Source organism: Magnolia sinica, chromosome 5, assembly GCF_029962835.1.
Source record: "Magnolia sinica isolate HGM2019 chromosome 5, MsV1, whole genome shotgun sequence".
Classification (NCBI taxonomy): Eukaryota; Viridiplantae; Streptophyta; class Magnoliopsida; order Magnoliales; family Magnoliaceae; genus Magnolia; species Magnolia sinica.
In genome coordinates, this window is record NC_080577.1 from 106,519,206 (window position 1) to 106,535,098 (window position 15,893).

The 15,893-nt window shown below is 44.2% G+C and overlaps 1 protein-coding gene across 1 annotated transcript; it reads left to right on the forward strand.

Annotated features, from left to right (window-relative positions):
• The first annotated feature begins 5,574 nt into the window (after positions 1–5,574).
• On the forward strand, positions 5,575–7,740 carry LOC131247143 (uncharacterized). Its single transcript, XM_058247576.1, has 2 exons — positions 5,575–5,716; positions 6,947–7,740. Exons 1-2 carry the CDS (start codon positions 5,575–5,577, stop codon positions 7,738–7,740), a joined length of 936 nt encoding a protein of 311 aa, XP_058103559.1.
• Positions 7,741–15,893: the final 8,153 nt, after the last annotated feature.

Here is a 15,893-nt window from a genome sequence, read left to right on the forward strand (position 1 = left end):
TTATTTTAGGTAATGGTCCAAAGAAAGATGAAGATCCAAAGTTAAGTGGACCCCACCACAGAAAATAGTGGGGACAGTCACCCACCGTTGAATCTTTCTGGGGCTTACCATGATGTTTATGTGAGATCCAAACTATTTACAAGTTACCAAAGACATGTAATAAGGGAAAACACAAATATCATCTTGATCAAAAACTTCTGTGGCCCAAAGAAGCTTTTTATGGTAGACGTTCAATCCAACTATTTTCTATGGTGGAGTCTACTTGACATTTATATCTGCCTAATTGTTTACATCATGCCCAAAAATGATCTCTCCAAATGTATGGACGGTGCGGATACATTACATACTTCATGGTGGGGCCCACAGAACTTGGTGACGTAACTTCAGACTCGCTACCGTCGAGTTCAGTAGTTAATCCGCATCCAGCGCACAAGGATGAGCAACTGAACCGCCACCACATTATTTAGGCTCCAACATAATGTATGTGTTATATCCACACCATTCATTCATTTAGAGAGATCATTTTAGGATACAAGACAAATAAGGATGTAGATGAAAAGTTCAAGTGGACCACACCACAGAAAAGAGTGGGGACAATGACTCCCACTGTTGAATCTTCTTAGGGCCCACCATAATGTTTATTTGAGATCTAACCTGTTTATAAGTTAATAAAGACATGGAATAAGGAAACATAAATATTAGCTTAATTGAAAACTTCCATCGCCTAAAATAGTTTTTAATGGTAGGCATTCAATCCTCACTGTTTTCTGTAGTGGGGTCCACTTGAGCTCTGGATCTGCATCATTCTTTGGTTCATCCCATAAAATGATCTCTCCGAATGGATGAACGGTGTGGATATAACACATACATAGGACCACAAAATATGGTGACGTCACTTCAGTAGCGAGACTACTAGTTCAGTGGCTAATCCGCGTACAAAGCCCACGGCCGCCCATTGATATCCAAGCGGTTTAGCTGGTTTACCAAACGCCAGCGATAAAGCTGATGCATTGACATCCGCAAGTTCTGTGAGTCACATCATGAGGTATGTGTTATATCTAAACCGTCCGTCCATTTGACGAGATCATCCTAAAGCTTTATATGAAAAAATAGATAGATATAACAATCAAGTGGACCACACTGCAAAAAGCAGTGGGGGATTGAACGTTTACCATTGAAACCCTTTTAGGGTTCAAAAAAGTTTTGGATCAATATGAAATTTGTTTTTTCTCTTCATCAAGGTCTTTGTTACCTTATGAACATATTGGAACGAAAATAAACGTTATGGTGGGCCCTATGAATTTTTTAACGTTGAAAATCATCATACCACTACTATACTATTTGTGGTGTGGTACATTAATATTTTGATATGATTCATATTTTGGATAATGCTCTAAAATGATGTAGAAAAATGAACGAACCGTGTGGATATAATAAATACATCATTACGGGGCCATGCAAATAACTCTCGGCTCGAAGAGCGTTAACGCTCGTCTTCGCACGACACGTACACCAGCCAATCCGCTTCCAACCGGATCTCAATTGCCTCGAAAATGGAAAACAATTTCAATATTGGCCGATATGGCGCACTTAACATACAACAATTTTATTTTGTATTGATATTTCATCACATCCAAGCTGTTTAAAGGGTGGGCCAAATCTGAAAAATCATATATACCTAAATCCAGAATGATCCGTTAATTAGGCAAGCCACACCACTGAAATAAAAATAAGGCCGTTGGTCAAATTCAATGTATTATTTTGGTCCACTTAGGTGTGAATTATTTCCAATTTCTCTCCATATGATCTTCAATCTATAATCCACCATTTTCACGGATCGGATTTTCTATGTTACAATACAATACCACGCCGTATCTGAAGATTTATATGAATTCCAAGCGGGCACTCCTCAACTCGTAATTCCCAAAAGAAAAACTTTTACTATGTGCGGGAGCATAGCATATGATACGCAGTAATTAAGAAATTGTATATCTACATTAACTAAATTAAAATAAAACAGTTGAAATAATATATATCACTTTAGATTATTTGTTAAAATACAAATTTAAGGATTAGATATCTTATGAGAAAATTTGAACCGAACCTTACACATGACAACTTAGGGAAGTCGGCGAGCAAAGTCTCAGACTAATAGCAGTACACCTGAACCAATTCGATTATAAGTTCTTTTGTAGTGCTTTAATACTAACCTGGAACCCGAAAGAAGCTATTACACCTCTAACCCATTGACTCTGACTGGTATTTCGATCATGAGATGAGAACATGTCCGAATGAGTCTCTAGTAACGCATATGTAGAGGGTTGTCCGAAGCACGATCTCAGGATAATAGCTGACATCAGCTCGTACATAGCTTCCGCTTGACGGTAGAGATCGTGCCGAGATTGATGGAAATGTCCACTCCAATCCACGGGTATAAATAGAGGACCTACCTACAGGGACAAGTACGCAAGATCCTATACCTTAAGCTTCGACTGCACTATTTAGACCCAGAATCTCAACCTGACTTCAGCATCGGAGTGTCCCCTGTTCTAGCCAGGGTCTCCTTTGTTCTCATTTTGTGCAAGCTTACAGGGCTCGAACGAGTGCTCAGAGCTCGATAAAAGTGAACTAGATTTTGGCATCAACATTTTGGCACCGTCTATGGGAAATCGTAACAAAAAGCCATAATAATAATAAATGGTTCGAGGAAAAAAGAAGATACTTCCGGTGGCAGTGGAAGAACTTAAACCCACTGGGCAACAATGTTCGTCTTCAACAATTCATACTAAATCAGCTCCGACTGGACCGTCCCAACGAACTCGGAGACGAGGAGGCAAGTATCGTGCATTGCAGAATCAAGTACAGGCATTGGTTGAAGAGATTAACCAGATGAAATAGCAGCAACCCGAACAACATCCACTCCTTGTTCAAGAGGAGATCACTCTGGAGGGGGCAAAACAGCCCGTCCTCTTAAGTTCACGAGCGGGGGCGTCCCAGAATATCTCAACTCAAGCACCGGGTCATGCACAGAACGCAGCGACTCGGGCTCCAACCTACGTGTTTGAGACCTCGGCGCTAACCCCAACTGATCTCCGACACGAACTAGAAAGGAGAATGAAGGGAAAAGCGCCTGAGGTCGAGGTTCCTTTCGAAACTGTTGCTGAGAACAAGCACCCATGGGAGGCTCAGCTCAATGAGCTTCAAGACCAAATCAAGACCCTTTAGCGAAACTACCAGGCTCCCACTCTAACCGCAGTGGAAGCAATAATGGAGGAAACCGAGCCTCCATTCACCAACAACATTATGGGCACAACAATGCCTCCGAGGTTCATAATGCCCCCATCATTTAGTACTCGGGGTCCAGGGACCCAACAGAGCATATGAAGTCTTATCGCTCATGGATGCAAATCCAATCGGCCTCTGTGGCAATGATGTGCAGAGCGTTCTCTATAGCTCTCACGGGGGCTGCGAGAAGCTAGTATCGACAGCTGAAACCGGGGTCGATCAGCACATTCGCTGAGCTTAACAGGGCATTCCTGACACAGTTCATTGCTGGGAAGAAGAATCATAAGCCATCGACTCATCTGCTCACTCTTAAGCAAAAGAGTGGAGAATCGCTGAAAGATTACATCTCTCGCTTCAACGAGGAAGCTTTGCAGGTCGACGACTACTCAGATAAAATGGCACTTACTGCGATGAGCAGCGGGCTCAAAGATGAAAGGTTCTTTTTCTCAATAGGAAAGAACCCACCAACTACGCGCGGAGAACTCATAAGCCGGGCCCAAAAGTACACGAATGTCAAAGAGTTCTTCAACTCACGGAAGAATAATCAGAGCTCGGAGCACTCGTCTGAGGAAAAGAGGAGGAAGGACGAAGCACTGCTGCAAGCAAATAAAAGGAGATTAGACGACAATACCTCTCATGACCGGAGGCCAAGCAGAAGGCCAGAGAGCAAGTTCAGCTCGTATACGCTACTTAATACATCTCCAAAGTAGATCTTGTTAGATATTCGAGATAAGAGGCTGCTGCATTGGCCGAACTGTATGAAGGCGGAAGCAGGTCAACGAGACAAGTGCGAGTACTGTCACTTCCACTGCGACCATGGGCACGACACCAACGACTATGTCGACCTAAAAGAAGAGATCGAGACCCTTTATTTGCAAAGGCCATCTGCAATAATATGTGAAAGAGGAAAAACCACCTCGGAAGGATGAGTCCTCAAGTTGAGTAGCAGATGATACCATCAAGATTCATACGATATATGGGGGCCCATCAAGAGGGGGGATTCAAACCAGGCTCGGAAGGCCCATGCCAGGAGTACTGACCCTAAGCATTATGTCCACCTCGCTGATAGGCCAAGCAAGGAGCCTCGTATAAGTCCGTGCAATTTGACATTCACAGAAGACGATGCGCGAGGGATTCAACACCCTCATGACGATGCGCTAGTGGTCATGATGACCATAGCCAATCGAAGGGCGTATCGGATTCTGGTCGATACCGGGAGCTCAGCTAACATCCTATACTCTGAAGCTTTCGATAAGATGGGAATCGAAAGATCGCGTCTCCGACCCATCTGAACTCCGTTGCACCGTTTTACGGGTGACAAATCTCAGAAGGAGCCATCTCTCTCCCAATCACTGCGAGAGAAGGTCAGAACCAGGTCACTCTATTAGTTGACTTCTTGGTAGTCAAAACACCGTCAGCATACAACGTCATTCTTAAATGACCTTCCCTCAACTCCATGAGGGCGGTAGTCTTAACCTACCATCTAATGATGAAATTCCTTGCGCTGGAGGAATTGAGTATCTCCGAGGAGATCAACGAGAAGTACGGCGATGCTACTCCGTGACGGTCAGGAAGGGAGCAGTGAAGCAGGCCCTAACAGTCAACATGCTCGACCTCAGGGAAGATGCTTCAATGGAAGACCTTGTAGTCCTTCCTCTTGATGAAGTGGAACCGACTAAGACAGTTAAGCTCGGATTGTCGTTGTCCGACGACCAATGAACCTTGATGCTCGACTTCCTTAAGCAACATCGAGCTGTCTCCGCTTCGACTCATCAAGACATGCTAGGCATTCCACCTGAAGTGATCGTCCACCGACTAAACATGGAACCCGAGCATAAACCAGTAAAACAAAAAAGAAGAGCTTTCGATCCTGAGAGGTACGCTGCAATTGCTGATGAGGTCTCCAAACTCCTCGGCGCTGGCATCATTAAAGAAATTCATTACCCGGACTGGATCACGAACGTAGTGCTCGTGAAGAAGGCTAACGGGAAATGGCGAGTCTATGTAGATTACTCTGACCTGAACAAAGCGTGCCCCAAATACAGTTTCCCTCTCCCTCGGATCAACTAATTGGTTGACAGCATAGTCGAGCACGAGCTCCTCACTTTCATGGACGCGTACTTTGGCTACAATCAAATAGCGATGTACCCACTGGACAGACAGATGACCACCTTTGTCACTGACAAAGGGCTCTACTATTATCAGGTCATGTCTTTTTGCTTGAAAAATACTGGTGCGATGTATCAGAGGCTGGTGAATCAAATGTTCGCCCAATAGATCTGCTGGACTATGGAGGTCTATGTCAATGACATGCTCGTGAAGAGCATCAGAGTATCCGACCACATCTCGGACCTCGGAGAGACTTTCTCGATCCTCCGGAAGTATTGTATGAAGCTGAACCAAGCTAAGTGCACTTTTAGTGTCGAGTCAGGTAAATTCTTTGGCTTTTAAGTTAGTCAGAAATGCATTGAAGTGAGTCTTGACAAAATTAGAGCTCTACTCGATATGAGCTCACCTCAGACTATAAAGGAAATTCAGTGCCTCACTGAGAGGGTCCCAACACTCGGTCGATTCATCTCTAGAACCACTGACAAGTGTCTCCCCTTCTTCCAGCAATTGAAGGGTCATAAGAAGGTAGAGTGGACCTTGGATTGTGAGCAACCCTTTCAACAGTTGAAGCAATATTTGGGATCGTCACCGCTACTATCCAAACCAAAAAAAGGGGAACCCTTATTACTTTACTTAGTAGTTTCTGCCTCAGCCGTGCAACACCCTGTTTACTACACCAGCAAGGTCCTAGTCCCAGCAGAGACGAGATATTCGAGTATGGAGAAGCTGGCCTTGAGTCTAGTTGTCTTTGCACGGAAACTATGCCCATATTTCCAAGCACATCCCATTGTTGTCGTCACAGATTCACCGCTCCGACAAGTGCTCCAAAAGCCTAAGGGCCTGTTTGGCCGGTGGGATTAGAAGGGATTAAGTGGGATGGGATTCATCTGGTCCCGTGACAATTCCACTCCATGTCTGGGAAGAATGGAAAAGCTTGGAATTACATTAAATGGAATTGCATTGGTCCCGTGCCAAATTCACTTAATGTTAGCAAATTGTGTAGGTCCCATCATGATGTGTGGGCTATATCCACACCGTCCACCCATTTATCGAGATTATTTTAGAGCATGGGCCAAAAAATCAGTTAAGTCTAAAGCTCAAGTGGACCCCACCATAGAAAGCAATGGGGATTGAATACTCACCGTTGAAAACTTTTTTGGGGCCACATAAGTTTTGGATCTACCTCATTTTTAGGCACATGCTATAAAATGAGGTTACAAAAAAAATTAAAAAAAATGAGTGGTTTAGATATAATATATGTGTGTTATTCTCAGTAATTTTAAATAATGGTGGGTATTTCCATTCAATGTACACCATATTATTAACAAAGCAGGGCATTAATCTTATTCCATGGCAACTGGGGACAATCCCTACCATGGGTAATAATTATGTTTTTTGAATCCCATCCCACATAATCCCTTTTAATCCCACCGCCCAAACAGGCCTTAAGGTGTCTAAGTGTTTGACCAAGTGGGCTGTCGAGCTCGGAGAATTTAATATACAATATCGGCCGAGGACTGCTATCAAGGGTCAAGCCTGGCTGATTTTATAGCTAATTTTACTGCTCCGGACTGCGGACACGGAAGAATCAATTTGGAGATATCATCAAGTTCAATGTCGAGCCCCATTGTCCCCCCAGCCCCTTCTCTTTTAGAGGACACTGGGGCGGAAGTGAGATCTGATAGATGGACCCTGTTCCTGGACGGGTCATCCAATTCAAAGCGAGGAGGAGAAGGGATCATCCTGGTCGCACCCAACATGACTACCATTCAATATGCAATCAGGCTCGGTTTTAAAGCATCAAACAACGAGGCAGAATATGAAGCCCTATTGGCCGGGCTCAGATTGGCCATCAGCCTGGGAGTCCAGTTCATTGATGTCCGATGCGACTCCCAACTCGTTGTGAACCAAGTTTTAGTAGAGTACGAGGCGAAGGAAGAAAGGATGATAGCCTACCTGGACGAAACCCGAAAAATAATGAGGAAATTCAAGGATTGCATCATGAGCCAGATACCAAGGGTTGAGAACTCTTGGGCCGATGCCCTCGCAAAGTTAGCCTCGGTGATTAAAGGGAATATCCCTAGGATTGTCTCTACGGAGTTCGTAGATAAGCCGAGCATCGGCCAAGCCAACCAAGAAACCATCAACCCGATGCAAGTGACTACGAGTTGGATGAATCCTATCTTCAAATACCTCACGAGTAGAGAGGTCCCACAAGATCGTCTAGAAGCTCGACGTCTAAGGGTCAGGGCAACACTGTATATGATCATGGGCGACACGTCATACAAAAAGGGTACTCTCAGTCGTACCTTGGATGTCTCCAACCAGATGAAGCAGAATACGTGATCCGAGAGATTCACAAAGGAATTTACGGAAGCCACTCTGGGGTTCGTGCTTTGGCCCAGAAGATACTTCGTCAAGTGTACTTCTGGCTGACAATTCAACAAGATTCCAAGGATTTCGTCTGGAGATGCGACAAGTGCCAGAGATTTGCTGCCGTCCTGCGGTAGCCATCGAAAGAGCTGTGATGAACGGACCCAGTGGGGGTTGACATCATTGGGCCTCTGCCGCCAGGCAATGGATATATTAAGTATGCGATTGTAGTGGTTGATTATTTCACCAAATGGGCCGAGGCCGAGCCTATGGCAAAGATTATCAAGTAGAAGATAACGGACTTCATGTGGAAGAATGTCATCTGTCGGTTCGGCATTCTGCGCACTATCATGTCCAATAATGGGAAACAGTTCGCCAATGACATGTTTATGGGCATATGCCGAAGGCTCGGCATTGTCAATGCATACTCATCGCCTCGTCACTCTCAGTCCAATGGACAAGTGGAGGCTGTGAATAAAATCATCAAGTACCATCTCAAAATGAAGCTGGAGAAAGCAAAGGGCAATTGGGCCGACGAGCTTCCATTTGTTCTCTAGGCGTATAGAACCACGGCTCAGTCGACTACAAGAGAGACTCCTTTCTCTCTATCCTATGGCTCAAAGGCTGTCATCCCAGTCGAGATAGGACTTCCAACCATGCAGGTACAAAACTACCAAGATGTGCAGAACGCTAAGTTGATCACGGCAAACCTTGACTTACTCGAGGAATTGCGAGACATTGCCAAACTTCGAGTTGCAGCTCGGCACCAATATGTTGCTCATTTCTACAACTCTAGAATCAGAATGAGACGATTCCAGCAAGAAGATCTGGTCATTCGCTGCATTTTTCCAAATACTTCAGAGCCCAGATTGGGGTCCCTGGGCCAAAACTGGGAGGGACCCTACCGAGTAGTTAGCTCAGCCAAACCAGGATCTTATCGCCTGGAGGATTTGGAAGGACGACTATTACCACATCCCTAGAATGCCAAGCACCTGAAGATCTACTACCCGTAAAAGGAAAGCGATGCATGAGTCTGGTTTATTTATTCTGACGACATTTTTAATAAAGTGTCATTTTCTACGAAAGTTATTCTACATGTGGACTTCTCCTCAAGAATGAAGATCCCGATGATGAGCCAACCATCTACAAGATGCTTACCTCACCATGTTAACACGCTATGAGGGACCATTTCTCACATGCGAAAATGAAGTCCTTCGACGAGCTGACCCCTTATAAGAGAGGTTAGCTCGTCATTCGACAATAAGACAATCCAGCAATGCTTACACAACCAAATTAAAATCATCGTTCCAAAGAGATAAATGAAATTATAAAGATTTCATTATTTTACTACAAAAGTTTCTATAACAAATTTATATTCACTCTTTCTGAGAAGGAGGGTCAGTAGCAGAGGTGGGAGGTTGAGCCTTAAAGGTCCCTTCCGCCTCAGCAGCGATTGAAGCATTCTCAGCCTCAGCAGCGGGAACATCCTCGGCATCATTGGAAGCCAGGCGATCGAGATCAAGGTCTGGATAAAGTTCTTTGACATCGCCTAAGCACGTGTTGTAGGCGGCATTGTAGGCATAGTAGTAGACTTTATCCAGTTAAGCGGACCTCTCCGTCGAAGCCTTGAATTCCTCAATGGCCGTAACAGCCTCCTGTGCAGCGGCTGAAGCTTTGAGCTCAGCATACTGTTTGGCTAGCTCCTCAGCGGCATCACGCTTAGCTTGTCCGAGCTCGGCCGCCAGCCAAGCATTGTCTTTCTACATGCGTTCAAGGAGAGCTCTCGAGCTTGCCAATTCAGACTCAGCTGAATCCAAAAAGAACGAAGCCCATTCACCTCCCCTTTAAGCATGAGCTCCCTTAGCTGGCCTTCTCCCACCAGGCCCTTCAACTTCTCCTGTTCGGTGATTAAAGCCTTCAAGAGCCCTTTAAGCTCGGCCTTCTCCCCCTCGATCCGAGTCATCGCCCTCAGCCTCTCTCGGATCTGGACAAACATTGGTAATGCCTAAAAAAACAAAGGGTTAGAAAATAGAAACGACAATCAGAGTTAACAAATAAGGTTGAAAGCTTACTGTGTAGTAGACCGAGGTAAAGTCGTTTACGAATGATTCGGGGAGACGGGTGAGAGTGTTAGCAATCGACGCCTCGGTCACGTGTTGATGGGCTCGTCCAAGGTGTCCCATTCCTGAAAGAGAACCACTTTGACCGTCTCTCCGACCACCTCCCTCTCGATCCCATGTGGATGGGTCGGAGCAGCCAGAGGAGCTCGGGGGCTGAGGCGGGGATTGCTATAGGCTCGACCGCAGAGGGTGCAGTCTTCTTCTTCTTTACCGTGATTTTAACACACGGCTCAGAAGCCATCATCAAACTTAGAGGAGGGCGCGGCACCAACGGCCTCTTCCTCTTCAACCTCGAAGCCTTAGCCATACCTGAGAAAAAAAAATCAACTCAGAGACGCCTACAAAAAAGACCCACTGTATAAGAGGTTACTATACTCGCCCAGTGTAGTGGAGAAGGGTTTAAGTCGGTAAAATTTAGACTGGAGGAGGTTATCCGGAGTAATGATGTCATGCCAGACATGCTTCTTCTCCTTAAGCATCCGAGCTCCAGCAATTTGGGCTCAAATGAAGGGGGACAGCTCTGGCGGACCTTCCGGATAGTCTACAAACAGAAAGTACAAGTTAGAACGAAAACGAGACACCAAAACAAAATGTAATACGGATCTCCAAGACTCCTACCTAGATTAGAAAATTTTGTGGGCACTCCGGCCCGCAAATGTCAGAGCTCGGACGCCAACGCCTCCCATTCTCCGGAGGCCCAAAACCATTTCCTCTTCCAATCCTTATTGGAAGAGGGGAGCCTGGCTATGAGGCCCAGAGTACACTAGGCCCTCGTAGAAAAATAATACGAGCACAGCTCAGCCGAGTCATGCTTGGCCTGCTACATTGCCAGGAATTTATCTGGCAATATATCATGGTTCTTTAGATGACGCCAGATGATATACGAAGAAACCAGAATTCACCAGGTGTTTGGGATGAGTTGATCTAGCACCAGCTTTAACCGAGCAGTCAGCATCTGCACGAACAGGTGAATGGGAAATTGAAACCCACACTAGAGCGCGCAGATGAAGATAGCAACTTTTCCATCAGCCAGATTTCCTGAAGTGTCGAGGGCAGAAGGGGCCCTGCTATGCACAGAGTCTAGAATCTGGTAATCGGCTCAGATCTGTGCCATTTGGACTCAACCAAAACCGAACCCCCAGGGGCGGTAGCCTTAAACCATCCTCCCAAAGGCCCAACTACGACCCTCCCAATTGGGTCCCGAGGTATTCTCCTAGACCCTTTGATGCGAACCTTAGCCTTCGGACCTGCGGTCTTCTTCGCTGGAGGTCGAAGGGGTATCACCTCAAAGGAACCTTCCGAGTCCCAACGCTCGGGAGTTCGTACTTTCCGGCTCAGACTCGTCTCTGATTCCAACTATTTGAACTTCATCTAAACCGTTCGACATTGCGAATATACAAAATTGAAAGAGAGCTTAGGAAAGAAAGAAGTCATAAGAAATCACCCTCCGGGAAACGTCTCGCAGCGCAAGCCCTTTGAGAAAACAAAGCGTAACAGAAGAGCAAGAGGGGAGCGTGAATGAGATGCAAGAGAGTTCGAGTGAGAAGAGTGGAGGGACTTATATAGCCAGCGCCTATCGAGTGCAATCATGACAGACAGCTGTCTCTGAAGCTAAAACGACTCGGTTCCGAACTTGATTGTATACGTGGCAGCAAGTTATTCACCTGAACTGACGTCCTCCGAGTCGTGTGTTACCAGCGTCGAATAGCATTCAATGCACGGACGACTTTTCACCTTTCAGACGGCTACGCGACGGCATCCTGCTCATTCGGCCGACTCGAATCCTCAACCAATGCCATGTGTACACCATCCAATGCCCAATACTCAAAAAGTTGCAGCTGTCGTACAATGCGCGTATCTCGAAGCGCCATTATCACGACGATTCATTTCAACTTTGCCAACTCATCATCATAAGAGGAGCAGCGGTTCATTTTTCCAGATACTTACTCCCTCAGTCTGAGCTCGAACTCAGTGAGTAGGGGGCTTCTGTTATGGGAAAATCTGAGCCAAACCCAACAGATGCCAACTTAGGGAAGCGGACGAGCAAAGCCTTCGACTGATAACGGTACACTCGAACCGACATGATTCCAAGTTCTTTTGTAGTGCTTTGGCATCGACCTGGAACCCGGAAGAAGCTATTACACCTCCGACCGGTAGTTCAATCATGAGCTCAGATGAGAACATGGTCAAAGGAGTCTCTAGTAACGCATATGTAGAGGGTTATCCGGAGCACGATCTCAGGATAACGGCTGACATCAGCGCGCGCATAGCTTCCACTTGACGACAGAGATCGTGCTGCGATTGACAGACACGTCCACTCTAATCCACGTGTATAAATAGATGACCTATCTACAGGGAAAGGTATGCAAGATCTTATACCCTAAGCTTCGACTACACTATTTAGACCCAAAATCCTAGCCTAACTTTGTCATCAGAGGGTCCCCTGCTCTAGACAGGGTCTCTTTTGTCCTTATTTTGTGCAAGCTTATGGGGCTTGGATGCTTGGAGCTCGGTAAGGGTGAACCAGATTTTGGCATCAACAAGATAAATTAACCGGTCGATTAATGGATAACTAATGGATGGCAAAGGTGAAATCAAGCAGGGGCCTCTATTTAACAAAAAATTGATAAGTCAAAGTTCCTATTGAGATTTTGGATGACTTAGACGGTTTAATTTGGGTTATTTATATATAATGTGTAGGGTTTTCAAGTGCCTTGTATCATTCCTCACCCTCCGCGGGAGTGCCGGGACATTCTCGTCCCATATTAGGGACGTGTATTGCGTACTGAGTACCTGCACAGTATAGCGTGCTGAGTAAACTCCGTGGGACCCATAGTGATGTGTGTGTCTTGTCTAAGCCGTCCATCTGTCTTTACAGGTTATTTTAGGGATTGGGACCAAAATGGAAGCGTAATCAAAGCTCAAGTGGGCAGGAAACAGTGGGAATCGAATTCCCACCATTGAAAACTTCTCGGGGCTACAAAAGTTTGGATCAAGCTATATGTTTTTTCCTTCTTAATTCATGTTTTTGTCACATAATGAATAGTTTGGATGGCAAATCAGCAACATTTTGGGCCCAGGAAGGTTTCAACGGTGGACATAAATATCCCTGCTTTTTCCTGCGGTGTGATCTACTTGGGATTTTTATATACTTCAATTTTTGTCTCATTTGTTCAAATAAGGTGGAAAAATAGATAGACGGTGTGGATAAGACACATATATCACAATGGGTCCCACAAAGTTTACTCCGCGTCCCTAAAATAAAAAAGCCTCCGGATATCCCACTCCTTCTGGAGCGAAGGGTTGCGGACACTACTGTCGCGCCAGACACGCGAGTTATGGACGGGGATTAGCTACTCACAGGTTGGGAAGCGACAGTCCTGTTGAAGTGACGTCACCTAGTTTTGTGGGTCGGACAATGATGTATGTTTTGCATCCACACCGTCCATCTATTTTAGAGAGATCATTTTAAGGCATGAGCCAAAGAATGAATCGGATCCAAATCTCGAGTGGACCCACCACAGAAACCGGTGGAAAGAGTTACACACCTTTAAAAACTTGTAAAGGCCACAAAAGTTTTCGATTAAGCTGATATTTGTGTTTTCCCTTCTTTAATGATTGTGTTAATTTATGACCAAGTTGAATTTCAAATAAACATAACGGTAGACCTTAGGAAGATTTCAACAGTGGGTGTAACTCTCCCCACTGTTTTCTGTGGTGGGGTCCACTCCAGCTTTGGATCTGTCTCGTTCTTTTGATCGTGCCTTAAAATGATATCTCCATATGGATGGGCAATATGTATATAACACATACATCATAGTGGGCCCACGTAACTTAGTGATGTCACTTTTAGCGGGTCTAACTACTCAACCTGTAAGTAGTTAATCCGCGTCCGCAAGTTACAAAGATGTGGACTGCATGCGACCCCCGACGGCAGAAGTTCTTCCGGTCGGACGTTACGTGGGCCCACAGTGATATTAGTGAGAAATCCAACCGGTCCATAAAATCTAGTGGAGGAACTGCTCACCGTTGAAACCTTCCTGGGTCCACTGGATAGATAATTGCATTTCTTTAATCATTACTAAGGCAAGAAATTGTGAGTTGATTCGATGGGTCATTGAATTTTCAATCCATGTTTGGATAGTCAATGTAAAAGTGCTGTGATGATGGTGTAGATACATTGTTCCTACTCTAATATTAGAATGATTATAATGTATAAATACTATTTCAAATCCCACTCTTAAAAGGAACTATTTATGTAATGATTTCTTCAATGGATTACATTTCCACCTGATACCATATAATCTAGGTGCCAAATAGGTCCATAAAGCTACTCCCATTAGATGAACCAAAAACACAAAATTATTAGTTTGGTCCAAAACTTCCATAGCCCTTCGAATGTTTTAATGGTGGATGCTCAATCTTCACTATTTTCCTATCTTGCTGCATAAATGAGTTTCAAATCTGGTCATTTTGAGCTTGTGTTCCAACTTGACCTAGCAAAATGAATGGATGGTAACTTTTGTAGCCCTATAAATGTTGGACCGTGGACATTCAATCTTCATTGTTTCTTATTGTGTGATCAACTTAAGCTTTGAATTTGTCTCATTTTTTAGCTCATGTTTTGATGTGACCTGACAAAACAGATGGATGGAGTGGATTTCTCACAAATATCATGGTTAGCCCTCACTTAACTTTTGACTATAGGAGCTTCTTAGGGCCTGTTTGATTTTTCATGATACATGTAAATCATGGTAAATAAATAATTATAACTTTTTCACCTTGCTTGAAAACATGAGAGTAATTCCGCTTGGAAAATCGAAACAAAAGTGTTGATTTAAATATGTAGACCCCATCATAATGTATATGATATATCGGCCCGATCCATCATCTATTTTATTAGAACATTTTGGAGAATGAACCGAAAATTGAGGTAGATCCAACTCTTAAATGGCCCACATGGAAGGAAACATTGGCCTTAATTCGTCCAACATTAAATGTTATTTTCTTCACTGGACCCACATTGAGGTTTTTTCATCATCTAACCCATTCATAGGGTCACACAGACATGAATAAGGAGAAAACACAAATATTAGCTTGATCCAAAACTTTTAAGGGTCTCAAGAAGTTTTTAATGGTAGGTGTTCAATTCTCATTGTTTCCTGTGGTGTGGTTCACTTGAGCTTTGGATCTGCCTTATTTTTTTGCTTATGCAATAAATTCGGCTGGCATAACAAATAAGCGGTGTGGATAAGTAACATACATCTCGATGGCCCCACATTGATGCTACAAATTTTTTGATTTAAGTGTTAAAAAAGTAAGTTGTCATATCTATATTGAGAAAGATGTGGTAATTATCTGGGCAAATAATTATTACCCATTTACATGATAATTACACTTGAGCCCAAAAATCAAACAAGCCCGGGTAGGCAATTTACTCTACTATTGTAGTGGAAGCCAATGGTTTGGTGACAAAATCACCATGGATATTCATGTGAACTAACGTGGTGGGATTTAGTTGAGTCACATGCCATTGTTAGAGATGGATTCATAAATAACATGTTTGAATACATGGAAGCGGGAGATGTCCTCGACGATCCAGCATAGCGGGATTTGATTGGGCCATGTGTCGTGGTCAGGGATGGGGCCTTATCGAGTGTGAATTTAACCTGACCACTTTCAAGAATGTTTTGCCTTCCCCATCTCTTACATCAACACATGGCATGATCAAATACCACCAAATTTGGTCACTATAGATGTCTTTGATTATTTGGTACTAGACAATTCACTTCAAGTTGAATACGTACACAATAGGCTCAATTTATAATAGTGACACAGAGCCTAATCAAATATCATCGCGTCACAGGGGATATCATTAGTAACTTAGTCGCCGTGCAATCTACTTCTTATTATAGGGGTTGTGTAAATAAAATCTTTATATGGCCTACCTAATGCTCATGTGATGTTTAAATCCATCTGTTCATTGCGCTAGTATGTTAAGATGTA

What these genes read in the sequence shown, in the direction of transcription:
- LOC131247143 (XM_058247576.1), top strand. Translation starts at nt 5,575, where the DNA reads ATGGAGGTCTATGTCAATGACATGCTCGTGAAGAGCATCAGAGTATCC. An exon ending in CACTTTTAGTGTCGAGTCAG is followed by an intron (nt 5,717 to 6,946) that starts GTAAATTCTTTG and finishes CTGATTTTATAG; the next exon opens with CTAATTTTACTGCTCCGGAC.